General features: G+C 37.3%; 1 protein-coding gene across 1 annotated transcript; it reads left to right on the top strand.

The window, feature by feature from the left end:
• Nucleotides 1-284: 284 nt before the first annotated feature.
• On the top strand, nucleotides 285-15,228 carry LOC113664800 (coadhesin). The gene is made up of 9 exons (XM_089211795.1): nucleotides 285-385; nucleotides 1,067-1,366; nucleotides 2,385-2,671; nucleotides 3,340-3,519; nucleotides 3,644-3,814; nucleotides 3,932-4,102; nucleotides 13,230-13,400; nucleotides 13,921-14,097; nucleotides 15,042-15,228. Exons 2-8 carry the CDS (start codon nucleotides 1,074-1,076, stop codon nucleotides 14,094-14,096), a joined length of 1,449 nt encoding a protein of 482 aa, XP_089067921.1. The 5' UTR covers nucleotides 285-385; nucleotides 1,067-1,073; the 3' UTR covers nucleotide 14,097; nucleotides 15,042-15,228.
• Nucleotides 15,229-16,758: the final 1,530 nt, after the last annotated feature.

Genomic DNA, 16,758 nt, shown 5'->3' on the forward strand with positions numbered 1-16,758 from the left:
TTCCAAAATTGATTTAATTTTCATCTGTGACCGCCTCTTGGGTGTACAGATGAGATAGTATAAAAGATACTAATTATGAATTGATCTCTAAGAAATTCAATACATATAAGAAAACTCTTTGGGCCACGTCAACCTTAATTAAACATCTATTAGCAAAATCAGCTGATCATTAGCCAAAGAAAAGGCAACATTTTGAGTCATTCCATTGGCTCGTTAGGCTTGAAAAGTACCGTTGTACTTAGTCAGATCCCGAATTGTACGTCTCAGACCAAAAAGCAGGTAAGGAAGATAACATATGTCGAAGGCTATCAAAATTCATTCGTGAATTGAAACTTGAAGCATAAATTTTTTTAAGATAACTGCTTCATATACCTTACGTTTCTGGGTGAGCTATAAGGACCATGTATTATAGTTACTTAAGTTTTACACTAGAGTGGATGTAATGGTAGCATTACTTGCTGGTGAAGTTTCTCCTGATCTTAAGTGCAGACACATCGCTAAGTGCTTAAAATTACTGAATTCTCCAAAAGTCTCTCAACTCTTGTTTTTTCCTGCCATGTATTCCGACAAACCTATAGCGATTGCACCCCTAATAGAGATGAATCAATAATTTTAACAAGTCATCCAAGTACATGTAAAATGATTTATAATTGGGTCTTAAGAATTATATCTGGCGAGAGCGTTCGAGGTCCAAAGGTATCCATTGCAAGGTACTCATTTCTGCAAGCTGAAAGTAAGCAAACAAATAAGAAAATAAAAGCGCCTACATCACAAAATTCTACCTTAAGGCTAATTACTGGCACCTTGCTTGGACGCGAATGTTATTTTCATGTATCTTTGCTTATCACTCTGAGTGCAGAGCTTCTCGGCAACATCACTCTAACAATATTTTACATTACGTTTTATAATATGGCGATCATGTATCCGTGGGAGGTTTTTAAAGCAAATTAAGTTTCTCAGCCAGATCCTTTACTGTACCGTGAAGGTGTATCATTTCACAGAGCAGCAAGTCAAAAATCAAGGTAATCTACAGTAGACATTAATGACACCGTCTTTTTCGCTTCAGATTCAGGATGCGGTGCGTTTTTGCCATTCAACTTATCAGCGTATTGATGATTTCCCACGTTGATCTTAGCTATGGCCAGTGTTCGGATATCAGCTGGCAATCAAGCCTAGACCGAGTGGGGTGGTCCACTTGTCCCGATTCTAGAACTTATCTCAAGGGATTGTGGAGAAACGATAACAAACCTGGAGACGAGAGAGTTGGGCGCATTGAAACTGCAAGATGCTGTAACGCTTTTATTTCAGCCTATCACAAACAACCTTCAACGTGCTTAAATGCAAATTGGGCGCAGACTTTTGATAGGTGAGCAATTTGAGGAAAATAATAACATAACTTCAATCTTAACCCCGTAACTATACTTTGCAATGAATAAGGTAGAACGATTTGTTAATTTCAGCTTTACTGAAAGAAGAAAAAACATACCTTCATAGTAATAAGTGATAAAAATCGTGTATCGAAAAATGGCTAGAGTCCAACTCGATTTAAATAAAGACTTCAATGGGCCTTTGGTTCCAAAAAACACGTGACAAATTCATGCGTCAACAAAAAATTTGAAAAAACAACTCAACTCAAGAATAAAAAATAATGAATGGAAGTTTCCACGTCAGTTTCGAATGCCAAGTTCAAATTTGTGGACTGGATTGGCTTAGTTATCGAATCACGCGCAGCACGTTAATATGAAATAATACAATAAGAGGAAAGGGAAAGGGAAAGGAAGAGACGATTGTGGTTAGAAATATCATCTATTTGGGCATTTCTTCGAGTGTGAAGATAAAACATATTATATAATAAGCTCAGTTATACACGCATTCTGATTGGTTCTCACTTATGATCTATTGGAGGACAGATGTATAGATGACGTCATCATTAAAACTTTTTAAATTATTTATTATATAAAACAAATAGATTTGAAGTTGCCGTGCGTCTGTTCAGTAATAGATCACAGAGGACGTCAAAATGTGGTAAAGAGCATCAGTGACACACTCGGCTGCGCCTCGTGTGCCACTTTTTTGTTCTTACCACATTTTGACGTCATCTGCGATCTATTACTAAACAGACGCACGGTAACTTGGAATCTATTTCTTAATTAGTACACCAATTATTGTTACAGATATGCTACTGTTACGGACAGAAAATACTTCCATATTCAAATGTGCAATGTTAGTATTGTTTCTCTCTATTAACAAACAACTTTCGACATGCGCAGATATTAAGTGGCCGCGCACCACGGGTAGAACTAGTTTTCATGCTGTCTAACACCGCAGAAAAAATATACGTTTATGATAAAGAGAACTATATAGATATTTCTTTTCCATTCCAGAAAATATGTCTGGGCTCTGTGTCCTGCCGGTTATTACATGCAGGGCGTAAGGCTCGGCGCTGGTCCACCAGCCTATCTAAACAACATTGACGAGGCAAAATGTTGCCACCCACAGGGTCATCCAAACAGTTTTGAACACTGCTACGATGAAGACTACACTTATAAGTTTGACAATAAAGGTTGGGCGTTCTGCAAGCAATTGGGCTATTACTTGGTGGGTATTTACAAAAGTGACTGCAATCAACTTTACTGCCTGGAAAAGCTCAGATGCTGCCAGATGAAGTTAGGTAAACGTTCTCTATTTTCATTTCGAATCAATCTTTAAAGGTAGAGCGAATGATGAAGAGCTGACGCTCGAAACGTCAGCTTCAGAAACTTTATATGGTGGCCAATTGATATCACTGTGTTGATGAAAATAATTTATTTTTTAATACCCCCTTACCTCCCCCCCCCTTAATTTTTAACGGTATTTCCCAAAATAACAGTTAAATTCATTTTCAATTTAATGATAGTTTTTATATTGCCGTGAGACGCTGAACTTTGGGTGGTATAACCTGTATCACAGGAATCATTTCGTATTATTCTTGTCACTACGAGAAAACACATTCTTTAACATTGACAAAGTCCTTTTATGATCGCCCTTTTTTAACCGTATCCGTACAATTTAGACAAATTGGGTGGTTAAAACCACATTATACCCATTATACCCTGAAATTATACCACCTCTGAATTATCATTACAATAGCATAAGTAATTCTGAGCTCAGAAATCAGCGAAAAATTGAAGAATTATTGCAGCATAAATTGAAGCCCGTATTCATCAACGAATGGGGTGAAGCTTCGCAATCGAAGACTTTCCTAGAAACATAATCAAATTATAATCACAAGTGAAATGATTTCTTTACAAAAGTGCTAAAATTTCAAAAGCTGACTATCAGTATATTTTGTTTTTTAAGGTGCTGTTAATGGTGGATGGAGCAACTGGGGAAACTGGGGACAATGCAGCGCTACTTGTGGACAGCATGCACAGCAAGAACGCACGCGCAGCTGTACCAATCCTCCTCCATCACTCGGTGGGGCTCAATGCAACGGAGAAAGCAAAGAAACAAGATACTGTGGTGGCCATGCTTGCCCTGGTAAGAGTGTTTTTCTTCATTACAAGTACAGGAGGCTTCTTTCACGTAGAAACCCTTACTGTCTACAGATGTGATAAAGTATAAAACTCGCTCAAGATAATGTGAAAAACTTTTACGCTTGCAGTCAATGGAGGGTGGAGTATGTTTGGACTTTGGGGCCAATGTAGTGCCTCTTGCGGAATTGGATATCAAGAGCGCGTACGCTCCTGTACCAATCCTCCTCCTTCCGGCGGCGGGGCGCAATGTTCAGGTGAAAACAGAGAAACAAGGTCTTGTAATGGTGGAGGGTGCCCAAGTAAGTAAAACTCTATGAGGTATTGCACATGGGGGGAGGAGGGGGGTCATTATTTGCGCGATGGGGAGGGCGAGATATTATAATAATATATATATATTTTATTTATTTCTGCTGCAGTTAATGGTGGATGGTCTGAATTCGGACCTTTTGGAGAATGCAGCGCCACTTGTGGAGGTGGAATCAAGGAGCGCTCACGAACCTGTACCAATCCCCCTCCGTCAGGAGGTGGAGCCCAATGTTCAGGGTCAGCTAAGGAAACAATGGTTTGTAATGTGGAGCCTTGTGATGGTAGGTACCTCACATCCTTTAAAAAGTGACTTCAAATATCTTTTCTCAGCGTCTACTAATCGTACTATAGGCTATTATTATCCAACTTCACAAGGTGAAGTACAAGCAACGCTCGAGTGGAGTACAAATTGTATATCTTATGAGATGTTTTCGTGTGTAGTATTGCTGAGTATTTTATCAGTTGTGCCGTATTTCGGTGAGCCCGTAGGGCGAGACAAAAAACAAACAACGAGTAAAACTACACAGCGATACTGCACACCAAAACGTTTAATAAGTTATTTATTATCCAAGTCTTTCTTTTGCTGAGTATTTTACCAGTTGTGCCGTATTTCGGTGAGCCCGTAAGGCGAGACAAAATACAAACAAGGAGTAAAACTACACAGCGTTACTACACACCAAAACGTTTAATGAGTTATTTATTGTCCAAGTCTTTCAGCTCATTTCTCTCAAGGCGGGAAAAGCAAAGCAGATAGAGAAGCGTAGTGCGTGCAGCGGACTGGTTAAACTGGTTTTTTACAGCACAAAATAACCAGCCGTCCAAATGACCGTACAATATCGCAAGATTTTTGTACTCTATTTCGCGCGTTCTTTGTACTCAATCATAGAGGACATACTTACTGAGAGATGTTATAAATTCACATATATTCGTTTGGTTCCTATTTTCAATGCGCCAAGGAAATATTAGTCTAAAATTCATTGATTTAGTTCCATTTTAAATTCACAGTAGATGGTGGGTGGACCAATTGGAGTAAGTATGGTGAATGTAAAGGCAAGAAGTGTAATAAGAGAGGCAAAATGTACAAGTACCGAACCTGCACCAACCCGCCCCCAAGCGGCGAGGGGAAGAGTTGCAAGGGAAAAAGTAGGAAAGGGAAGAGGTGCATAGTGAAGTGTGACTAAGGTACGGGAGACTATGAATTGATGTGAGAACTTTTGAGTCTTTCCTGTAAGGAGGAAAACTCTCTTCACCTTTTCAAAAGTATGCAGATGGTTATATATCCAAAACATCAATTTTGATTGAAAATTTCTGTGTTGGAAAAATTTTTTAACATGTGGAAAAGATTTCTAAGCCTGAGAAAAGCTGTAACTGCACAGGTGTAAAATTATGATAATTTCTTATGTGTGTTTGATATCGCCAATCAGCTGCTGAGATATCGAGTTGAATACTCAAAGAGACGTTGAATATCTATGTAGGGTTAGTGTTGGCCAATTTTTGAGCTTCTTTGCTTTTGCCTTATGGGGCTGGAAACCAAGAGATTTTATGACTATAAGCAGAGATGGTTAAAATAAACATTGGTTTTTGTACAAATATGAAGCCTTTAATAAAGCAAAAACAATTGAAAAATGAATAAAAAAGCAACATGCAATGGTTAAACATGAGAATAAAATTCGCAAACTTGGTTTAACATTTTTAATTACCAACTGGAACTTAGACCCCTGTTCTTGGAGAAAGTAAGAAATAAAGTAATTTCTGCTGATAATAGTGCCATTCAAATCAGGATCAGTTATTTTTTCCTAGTCCATTAGAGTTAGAAAATATCATCACTCCAAGCATAGGCATGACTGACTCAAAAGATTAGCCCTTTACACCTTTAACGTCAAGATGCATATTCTCCATACTGTTATCTATACATTTCTTAAGGTGCTGATAAGGAGAATTTGTTGAACAGTCAAGAGCTTTTTTAGTTAGTGATCGTTTCCTTTATTCTTCTGACTTAACATGTGATCATGGGGTAATGTTTTTAGGAGAAATTAGATGCTAGTCACTCTTACAGGTCAAAGGGTTGGTTAGTCTCACAACTGATCCATCAAACTTGATGTTGCTTTTCCAAATTGTACTTGCAGCTCCAAAAACAGCCTGGAAACAAGGGGGAATTGTCTGGGAATCAAAGGACAGCTAGTTACATTTTGGGATATTTGGAGGGTGGAATAACCAAGGATCACCAGTAATGTAGAGTTAAGAGTCCACACAGGAGCTTATCATTTTTTATGTGTAATATTGGTGCTGGTTAAATAAAACTATGAAAATGTCCATATTTTGTTGTATGTTCTGGAACTGTCATTTCACGTTATTTATTTTGGTTGCTAAAGAGAGGATATCTTGAGAATTTGCTTGTTCCTGAAGAATTTCAGAAGAATTTCTGGCCTTTAAGGCCATAGAGAGAGGAATGAAAAAATATGTGTTGCTATTTCAGTCAAGATACAGAACTGAAAAACAAAAACCTTTCAAAAAACATTGCTTGTCATATTATTGAGGAGACAGTTAAAATTTGTTCTTTCAAAAATGTAACCTTTACTTTCCACACCTCAACACCCCTTCACACGACACCCACCCCCCCCCCTCCTTTACAATGACCCAAATTAAGGGACAATACAACCACCTTGTGCCCTTCCCTTAAAACTTTCACTAAGGGCACAGAACTACCATCATCCATGTTCTCTGTAGAAGAGTTTTAAATGCAGCATATATAACCAAAAAAAATAATGTACTGCAGCCCTATGTGAAACAAATGAAAATTTTGTCTTAGAGAGATGAAAAAGAAACTGAGGTTGGCCAGTCAGTACCACAGTACCTCTTTTTCACTCCGTTGGCGACGACTGATCCTCTCTCATGAAAATCATGTGTTGCCCCCAAAAAACCTTTAAACCTCTCAGGCGATAAAAATGACAGGCCTCCTTACTGTAGAGCAAGCTGTGATGAAATTATCTGACCTTGCGAGCAATAAACAACAAAAATAATGCATCTTGTAGATTTGGTTCTTAAATAAATCCACGACCAAAAGTGTTTAGATTGAGATAAGAAAGATGGCAAATTTTGAGCTCGGTAAATGATAAAGGAAGAGGTTTTTAGAGTTATCACGAGCGTGGAGCAAGAAAAAAAACGGAGTATCCATGTGGCTTGCCAGGTTACAGTTTTTTTCCTTTTTCAATACAATTGAGTTTAAAATTTTTTAAACAGGTTTTAAAGAAAATATTAGCACGTCTTACGTCAACTCATTGGTTTTCACCATAAATTCTTTACTTAAAAAGAGAAACGAAACGTTTACCAAGCCAAGGATAACTGAAATTTAGCGCTTTGTCAGTAATGAAACAAGTATACATTCGATCCCATAAGGGAGAAACATGATTCTAAATTATAAAAATCTCCGAGACCCCCCCCCCCCATCCCATTTTCTTGGTCTTTTATTCTTGTTTTCTTTGGGTGAGTGACGATCATATTGATTTAGCATACCCACCCCTCCCCTCACCGTTTTTTCCCAATCATATCTTATCTTTACAAAACAATAGCCTTTGTCAGGTGATCTGATTAAAACCATCTGCCAGTAACATTTGAAAGTTTAACTCGTTATACAAAATGACAACTTATGAAGGGAGCGTGTCGAAAAAAATAATCCATCATGGGTGCTTTAAATTAAAAATCTTAAAGAATAAAACAATAAAAAAGGACATCTTGTACGGGTGGTTCTTAAATAAATTTATTGACGAAAATAACTTGACTGGAATGAGAAAGATAGCGAGTTTTGAGTATGTTAAAAGAATGAAGAGGTCTTGTCGTGTCTTGTCGTGTTGTCACGACAGTGGGACCAAAAAAAAAACAAAAAACAAAAAACAAGCACCCGCACGACTTACAAGCTTTTAAAAGTGAAGCAGCAGTTCGCTCTCTATTGTAAATAGTACTCTTTTTAACCAATATTCGTAGCATGGACTGCTGAGCTGACGGATAAGCTGCTGAGCGCTTGCGTCTAAAATCTTATGTTTTTATTCTTGGGCCTTGAACGCTCAGAAAAATAATGATACATCTCCCCAGCGTCCTTTTCATATAATCATTTGAACCGAAAACGAAAGCTTTAAATAGATCTCCACGTAAATCGTATGACTGCAAGCCACCAATTTAGTTGAGCTTCAAAATTTCCCTTTCATTTCTAGGCTACGTTTAGCCTTTCTTTGAGCAATGTAGTTTTTCCAATTTAAGTTAATACTATTTACAAACATGTTTAAAAATTTTTTCATCAAATTTTAAAAGGGAGCCTGCCGTAGCTCTTCTTATATTACCTTGTCATTGTTTTCCATTACAAATGTTTTACTTAGAAAGAAGAACGAAACGTTTACTAAACCAACGATAAATTTTACAGTTTTGATTAGCATTGAGACAGGTGTGCAGGTGTGCACTTCTTTCAATAATTAGCCTCAAGACGAGGGATAAACATTCTCATATGCTAATGTTATGCACCTCTTTACCTGCTTCATTGATTGAAAAACAATACTGTGTTCTCAGAACGTGCGCGCTTATTCGCCTGATTACGTGTTTTTATACACAGTACAGGATGCGCAATGCAATAATGAGGAATCGCCTTAAGGGTGATTTAAGTTAGAATTAGAATTTCCCGGAGACATTTTCAAGAGAGAAGATGTGCCAATGCCCTTAGCACCTTTCTCTGCGAAAATATAAAGGCTGCTAAAACAATTGAATCCTTGGTTCAGTATCGAAGACGGCTCAATGTTTTTGAGTCGACCCGATATTTTCTCTGCACGGTTCAAGTTCAAGAGCGCATTGACCATAGCCGTGACCATAGCTGGGCAACCTCTCCTTCCCTGTCTGATGTTAACTCTGAAGAATGGCTGAGAAAGGATCAGTTCTCGAGTGACAGTGGCTCTCGATGGTATCAGACCTGTCGGCTATTCTTTAAATCTTGTATGCTGCGTAGCACTAGAAATTGCATTGATCGATATTAATAACCCTTGATAGTCTATCGAATTCCAAAAATTATTTACTTTCTTAAGGTGCTACCGTTCTTAGGGCAAACTGACGTCGATCATTTGTTCCATTAAACTTGAGGACTTAATATGAAAATTATGTATTTTTCAACAAGAAAAAAAGACAAAGGAAAGTAACGCTGAGGATCAAAGGCAATGGCTGACCAATGATAATTTTTTCTGCTATTGTTTGAATAATCCGATAGAGTCGGACCTTTGTTCGAATTAAGATTGGTGTTGAGAAATGAAAATTGAAAAAAACTACTGGATAATTGATAGTGAATGTGTGCGCGTTATTCTTTCGTTGGTGTATAATCATTAGCTTTCAACACAAACTTTATGCAACGTGAAGAAGTGCTTGTCTAAGAAAATCACCTGCTGTGAAAGAGAACAACTCTTTAGACTATTCACCGACAAAGTATTATCTTCAAATAACTCTATCCTTGTGAACATTTTGCCAAATATCGTTGCCTTAATAGATGATGAGAATTCGTGTGTGCTTTAAGCAATAGTTTTGTGGGATTTTTTTTTTCTATTTTTGCAGCCGAATCAGTCACAAGTGAATATACGCTGATCTTAAAGAGATCAGTGTAAACCCATTGGGGCACTTTTATTCTTTCACTTTTATCATTTTACTCATTGTATATCATCAAAACACTCCCACACAGTTGCAACTGCGCCGCTTAGCCAAACACACACTCCTGGTGAGTTAGTTGTTACAAAGAGATGTCATTCATTAGTCATGAAAATTATTATCTAATAACCTTGTATTGGGTTGTCATGCTGAGAAGTTTCATTCGTATCATGTTAAATACCATAATTGTTTTATAATTTGTAAAAATTTTTAAAGTTTATTTTTTCCGACGCGTTTCGTTGAACATTAAACAGCATATATACAAATTCCTGCTCCTGAGTTTAACTTCTTATGGAAGTTATTAATAACTGACACATGTGAACGGACGTTACAAGAAACGCCTCAATACGTATGTTATTGCGTGTTGTTATATTCTGGAGGCCAATCGAATGAACAAATAAACGAGAAACTACCACAACAAGACGTCTTCCTTGGCACTGTTCACTGGTCTGAATTAATAAAAAACGAAGAAAAAAAAAATATATATATATATATATGAATAAATAATTTTAAAAAAAGCTAGAGAGCAAATAAGCATTTTTATTTTGGTTAAAATCTTAGCGTCCTTCCATCTTTTTAACGATCTGGGTTTACATAAGTTGATATTACAAAGAAAGAGGGAATGCTTTTCATGAAAAGCATTTCCTTATTGTATCAAAGTCCATGCGGTTGATTGCCAATTAAGGGAAATTACTGGTAAAGGATATCAATTATGCTCAAAGAAAAGTTTATATTCATTCTAAAAACATCACCAGTAGGTAACTAATTTTCAACACCGACAATATTTGTAATAACATCGTTACAACTGTTTGATTAAAAATTTCAAAATAAATGACAAATAAAAAAAGTTTGTTTTACCACTTATGGGTTTCGAGAACGAGAAAAAGTGCTCGTCTAAAGTGAGTTACATTTTTATGACCTGAGCAAATAAGCTACTAGATCAATTTTCCATTTTTCCATATATGCGTTCTTAATAACCTTAAGCTAACAAAGATTCGGAAATTTAATCATCCACTCAACATGTAGCTTTTGAGCAATGTAAACATTTAGATTCTGGCGTTAAATTTTGCTCAAAATTTATCACCAAAAGGCCCCAGAAATGGCTTTTCTAGCTTTTAATTATAAAGTTTTCAAAAGGGCCCTTCCTCTCAAGAAATTCCCTGCCCTTAGCATCATGATTCTTATGCATGAAATTATTCTGATGCCCTAGTGCTGGGGAACGGTATTGCTTCAGAAAAAATGAGACGCACCCCAACTACCAATAAGATAATAACTACATACTCAACCCTTACCAAACAGTTTTGAGTTTGAAGCAGGAAGAGAAGGATTCCCTTTTATTCCTTGGTATTCCTGACAAAATTCGGGTCCTTTTGCAGAAAGGTAAGAGAAATTTTCAGTACTTTCCATTTATCCATTGAAAATGTTCTGTTAGTTATTTTATGCTCTTCCTGTTAGCTTTCCTAAATGCATTTGGCTCTTACGAGAAGAGTCGCAGAGTGAAATGTTATTGGATACATTTATGTTCTTTTTTCTTGTACGCTCACTCTTGTCTCGTTACTTTTTTTCTTTTGATGTAAGTGAAATTATGCTCAACAAAGGAAAAGAGGATAGGTGTTCGAATTAAACTGAAAACTCCAATATTTGATTACGGTATAGATTTCACGGGGCATTCAGGCCTGAGCACAAATACAACATAATCTTGGCGGATAGATATCACAATTTTTTAAAATGATTTGGGCAACTTAACCAATTTTTCTTTATCTTTTGATTAAAGAAATGGTTTTAGGAAAAGTTATCACTTTAATGAAGAGTTGCTTTTTTATTACTTCTGAAAGAAGAAACATGAAGAGGTATCGCGTATCTCAAGCACGTCTTTCCGGAAACGGCTGGTCTTATTTTCATCTTTCTCTGTAGATTTTGGGACGACCAAACCATTTACCCTTTCTTACGATAACATTGACAGACGAAATTGCAATCCTGTAACCACTTGACTTTTTTTTTCAAACTTTCGGATCTCCAGCGTTTTAATCTGCGCTTTGGTTGCCTGAAAGAAGGTTTTTTACAGGATGAAGTTTGGGCTCGCACTTTACTTTATCAGCATGCTGCTGATAATTCAACCTGACGCCATTCTGAGCTGTGACACAGCAAATTGGTGGGGAAGTCTTGACAAGAAAGGTTGGTCTGTATGTCCAAATGATCGTACTTTCCTCAAAGGACTCTGGCGAAATGATCCATCGGGGAACAACGGCCTTTGGCTTATCGAGGAAGGAAAATGCTGCGGAGCTAAGGAACCAAGTTATGCTAATCAACCGTCAACTTGCACAAACGCAAACTGGTGGAGCGCATTAGACGGGTGAGTCGTGCTGGTTGAATATCACAGGGCTTTCAAAACTCTGGCTTTCTAAACTTTTCTGATGGAAAGTAATGCTTCGATGAATTCGAAGCTTCAAAATCCCTCCGGGCAACCCCCCGGGGCATTTGAAATTGTGAGGATAGATTTTTTTAAATACCTGTCACCCGGGGCAAAAATTGTGCCCAAATGCCCCGCCTAATTTATTCGTAAGAGGCAAAATCAGTGACCGTGACTTTCTACACATGGACCAAACCTGAAAACGTAGACCATGTAGACCCACTTTTCTCCTGAGCGATTCGCTCGCACAAGTGAACTATTTACCCTAAACACCTTGGCATATTTGAAGATATAACCCTTGTATTTCGCTGGAAAGATCTGACACTTTCTGATCAATTTCCTCACCCCCACGAGCACGGACAACGGTCAAATGTCCGTTGGTTGCCTGAGGGGGGGGGAGGGATGTTGAAGATTCGAATTGTTCAGCGCATAATAGAATGTCCTCTCTTATGTTTTGCCGTATTTAGGCTTTTAAAATAAACTAGTGAAGCTCTATCCAAAAATAATGCTCGAAGTGTAACGGTCTACCAGGTTACAAAAACACGGATATCCTTTCCATAGCGTGGAGGTATTAAAGTAAGTTTGAGCACTATTTCAGTTGTTCTATAACCTACGTTTTTCCTTTTCACTTCTCTTTTTCAGAAAAAATGTTTGGGCTCAGTGTCCTGCTGGCTATTACATGGAGGGCATCTATATCACCGATCCTACAAATATTTACAACATCGAAGAGTCCAAGTGCTGTCGTCCACAGAATCATCCGAACGCTTATGATGACTGTTATGATGAGGATGTTGGCATTTCGTTCGACAAGAAAGGTTGGAGCGAATGCAAACGGGATGGCTATTACATGACTGGAATCTACAAAAGCGGCTGTGAGCACCTTTACTGCATTGAAAAATTCAAATGCTGCAGCATGAAGAAAGGTATTGCGTTCTATGTGCTTCAAAATCTTTACAATTATAGAAAAGAGGGAAGTTTAAGACTCTGAGTGATACGTTAAGTTTATCAAAAGGGTACAAGATTTAACTAAAGAAAGATGTAAAATTGAAACTGTAAAAGGAAACAAACCATTGCAACTCTGATAGATAAAAGAACCCAGAATATTTCTGCATTTCAAATGAAATGTCAAACCATTAAGGTGAAAGGCACTGGTGACAAGATTTGCAATAATTGGGTCTCATTTCACACTCATACTTTGCTCCTCAAGATGAGAGCAGCGATAAGATCATATTATGATATGATTGAATTTATCATTCACAATGAAAATAATCGTATGTCGATCAAAAAACTTACTTATTTTAGAAATAACTTATTTATTTCAGCTGCAGTTAATGGTGGATGGTCTGAATTCGGATCTTTTGGAGAATGCAGCGCCACTTGTGGAGGTGGAATCAAGGAGCGCTCACGAACCTGTACCAATCCCCCTCCGTCAGGAGGTGGAGCCCAATGTTCAGGGTCAGCTAAGGAAACAATGGTTTGTAATGTGGAGCCTTGTGATGGTAGGTACCTCACATCCTTTAAAAAAAATGAAGTACAAGCAACGCTCGAGTGGAGTACAAATTGTATATCTTATGAGATGTTTTCGTGTGTAGTATTGCTGAGTATTTTTCCAGTTGTACCGTATTTCGGTGAGCCCGTAGGGCGAGACAAAAAACAAACAACGAGTAAAACTACACAGCTATACTGCACACCAAAACGTTTAATAAGTTATTTATTATCCAAGTCTTTCAGCTCATTTCTCTCAAGGCGGGAAAAGCAAAGCAGATAGAGAAGCGTAGTGTGCGCAGCGGACTGGTTAAACTGGTTTTTTACAGTACAAAATAACCAGCCGTCCAAATGACCGTACAATATCGCAAGATTTTTGTACTCTATTTCGCGCGTTCTTTGTACTCAATCATAGAGGACATACTTCCTGAGAGATGTTATAAACTCACATATATTCGTTTGGTTCCTATTTTCAATGCGCCAAGGAAATATTTGTCTAAAATTCATTGATTTAGTTTCATTTTAAATTTACAGTAGATGGTGGGTGGACCAATTGGAGTAAGTATGGTGAATGTAAAGGCAAGAAGTGTAATAAGAGAGGCAAAATGTACAAGTACCGAACCTGCACCAACCCGCCCCCAAGCGGCGAGGGGAAGAGTTGCAAGGGAAAAAGTAGGAAAGGGAAGAGGTGCATAGTGAAGTGTGACTAAGGTACGGGAGACTATGAATTGATGTGAGAACTTTTGAGCCTTTCCTGTAAGGAGGAAAACTCTCTTCACCTTTTCAAAAGTATGCAGATGGTTATATATCCAAAACATCAATTTTGATTGAAAATTTCTGTGTTGGAAAAATTTTTTAACATGTGGAAAAGATTTCTAAGCCTGAGAAAAGCTGTAACTGCACAGGTGTAAAATTATGATAATTTCTTATGTGTGTTTGATATCGCCAATCAGCTGCTGAGATATCGAGTTGAATACTCAAAGAGACGCTGAATATCTATGTAGGGTTAGTGTTGGCCAATTTTTGAGCTTCTTTGCTTTTGCCTTATGGGGCTGGAAACCAAGAGATTTTATGACTATAAGCAGAGATGGTTAAAATAAATATTGGTTTTTTTACAAATATGAAGCCTTAAATAGAACAAAAACAATTGAAAAATGAATAAAAAAGCAACATGCAATGGTTAAACATGAGAATAAAATTCGCAAACTTGGTTTAACATTTTTAATTACCAACTGGAACTTAGACCCCTGTTCTTGGAGAAAGTAAGAAATAAAGTAATTTCTGCTGAGAATAGTGCCATTCAAATCAGGATCAGTTTTTTTTCCCTAATCCATTAGAGTTAGAAAATATCATCACTTGAAGCATAAGCATGACTGACTCAAAAGATTAGCCCTTTACACCTTTAACGTCAAGATGCATATTCTCCATACTGTTATCTATACATTTCTTAAGGTGCTGATAAGGAGAATTTGTTGAACAGTCAAGAGCTTTTTTAGTTAGTGATCGTTTCCTTTATTCTTCTGACTTAACATGTGATCATGGGGTAATGTTTTTAGGAGAAATTAGATGCTAGTCACTCTTACAGGTCAAAGGGTTGGTTAGTCTCACAACTGATCCATCAAACTTGATGTTGCTTTTCCAAATTGTACTTGCAGCTCCAAAAACAGCCTGGAAACAAGGGGGAATTGTCTGGGAATCAAAGGACAGCTAGTTACATTTTGGGATATTTGGAGGGTGGAATAACCAAGGATCACCAGTAATGTAGAGTTAAGAGTCCACACAGGAGCTTATCATTTTTTATGTGTAATATTGGTGCTGGTTAAATAAAACTATGAAAATGTCCATATTTTGTTGTATGTTCTGGAACTGTCATTTCACATTATTTATTTTGGTTGCTAAAGAGAGGATATCTTGAGAATTTGCTTGTTCCTGAAGAATTTCAGAAGAATTTCTGGCCTTTAAGGCCATAGAGAGAGGAATGAAAAAATATGTGTTGCTATTTCAGTCAAGATACAGAACTGAAAAACAAAAACCTTTCAAAAAAACATTGCTTGTCATATTATTGAGACAGTTAAAATTTGTTCTTTCAAAAATGTAACCTTTACTTTCCACACCTCCACACGACACCCACCCCCCCCCCTTTACAATGACCCAAATTAAGGGACAATACAACCACCTTGTGCCCTTCCCTTAAAACTTTCACTAAGGGCACAGAACTACCATCATCCATGTTCTCTGTAGAAGAGTTTTAAATGCAGCATATATAACCAAAAAAAATAATGTACCGCAGCCCTATGTGAAACAAATGAAGATTTTGTCTTAGAGAGATGAAAAAGAAACTGAGGTTGGCCAGTCATGGGCTTGCTTGAGAGAATATCAGTTGCATCACTGGGAATGTGATTTGAGAACTGGGAATGGGACAAAGATATAAGAAGAAAAATGTCTTAGCTATTTAACTCACTCGAATGTCCAAGACATGAATTTCTCCTCACAAGATCAATGCAGCGTTGAGCAGATAAGTGATGAGAATGAAGAAAAATATAGATAAGGGGACAATTAGTTGATCCAATACCAAATTCCCTGAAGTAACATCATAAGAATTGTCTGGCAGACAGTGAGGAGAATTACTAATGAGATCTTGGGAATTAAAGGGTTAAATGTGACCAGTAAATGAAGTGCCCATTCCTTGACTTGAGAAATATCAGTCAACAATTAAGACAAGTAAAATTGTCTACATCTTAGGGCTGATTTTGTCATATAGACAAAGTATGATACACATTTTACTTTTGTTCAGCAAAATTCAGACTAAAGAGACTGATTTTGAAAAGAAGAAAATTACAATATTTCATAACTGATTACATTGAACATCATTCTTTTACATCCATCCAAGTAATTAATTTTGATAGTCGTTCTGCTAAAAAATAATCTAAGTGGTGTCTGGTAGAGAAAGTCTGAGGAAGGAGACATCCCTCTTTCTAAAGCTTCTTCCTGGCATGTAAAATTTATTTAGAAGCTTTAGTTGGTACCATTCATAAGTATGACACACATGTATGGGAGGGGGAGTAGAGAAACCAAACATCCAAGCACACTTGTCTGGACTTTCGCTGAAGGTGGGTGTCAGCAGGTATTAACCCTTTACGCCCTAACATCAGTATTCATATTCTCCATTCTACTCTCTTTACATTTACTAAGGTGCTGACAAGGAGAATTTGTCTAACAATCAAGAGTTTGTTTAGTTGGTGATATTGTAAGGAGAAATTAGATGCTTGTCACTCTTAAGGGTTAAAGGGTTAAAAAGAACATGGCTCTGAACCATTGTGGTCCTCAAGGAGACCACAGGAGTGAACAGTCTAAGTATTTGTCCTTTAAACT

Source organism: Pocillopora damicornis, chromosome 7, assembly GCF_964200805.1.
Source record: "Pocillopora damicornis chromosome 7, jaPocDami1.2, whole genome shotgun sequence".
Lineage (NCBI taxonomy): Eukaryota > Metazoa > Cnidaria > Anthozoa > Scleractinia > Pocilloporidae > Pocillopora > Pocillopora damicornis.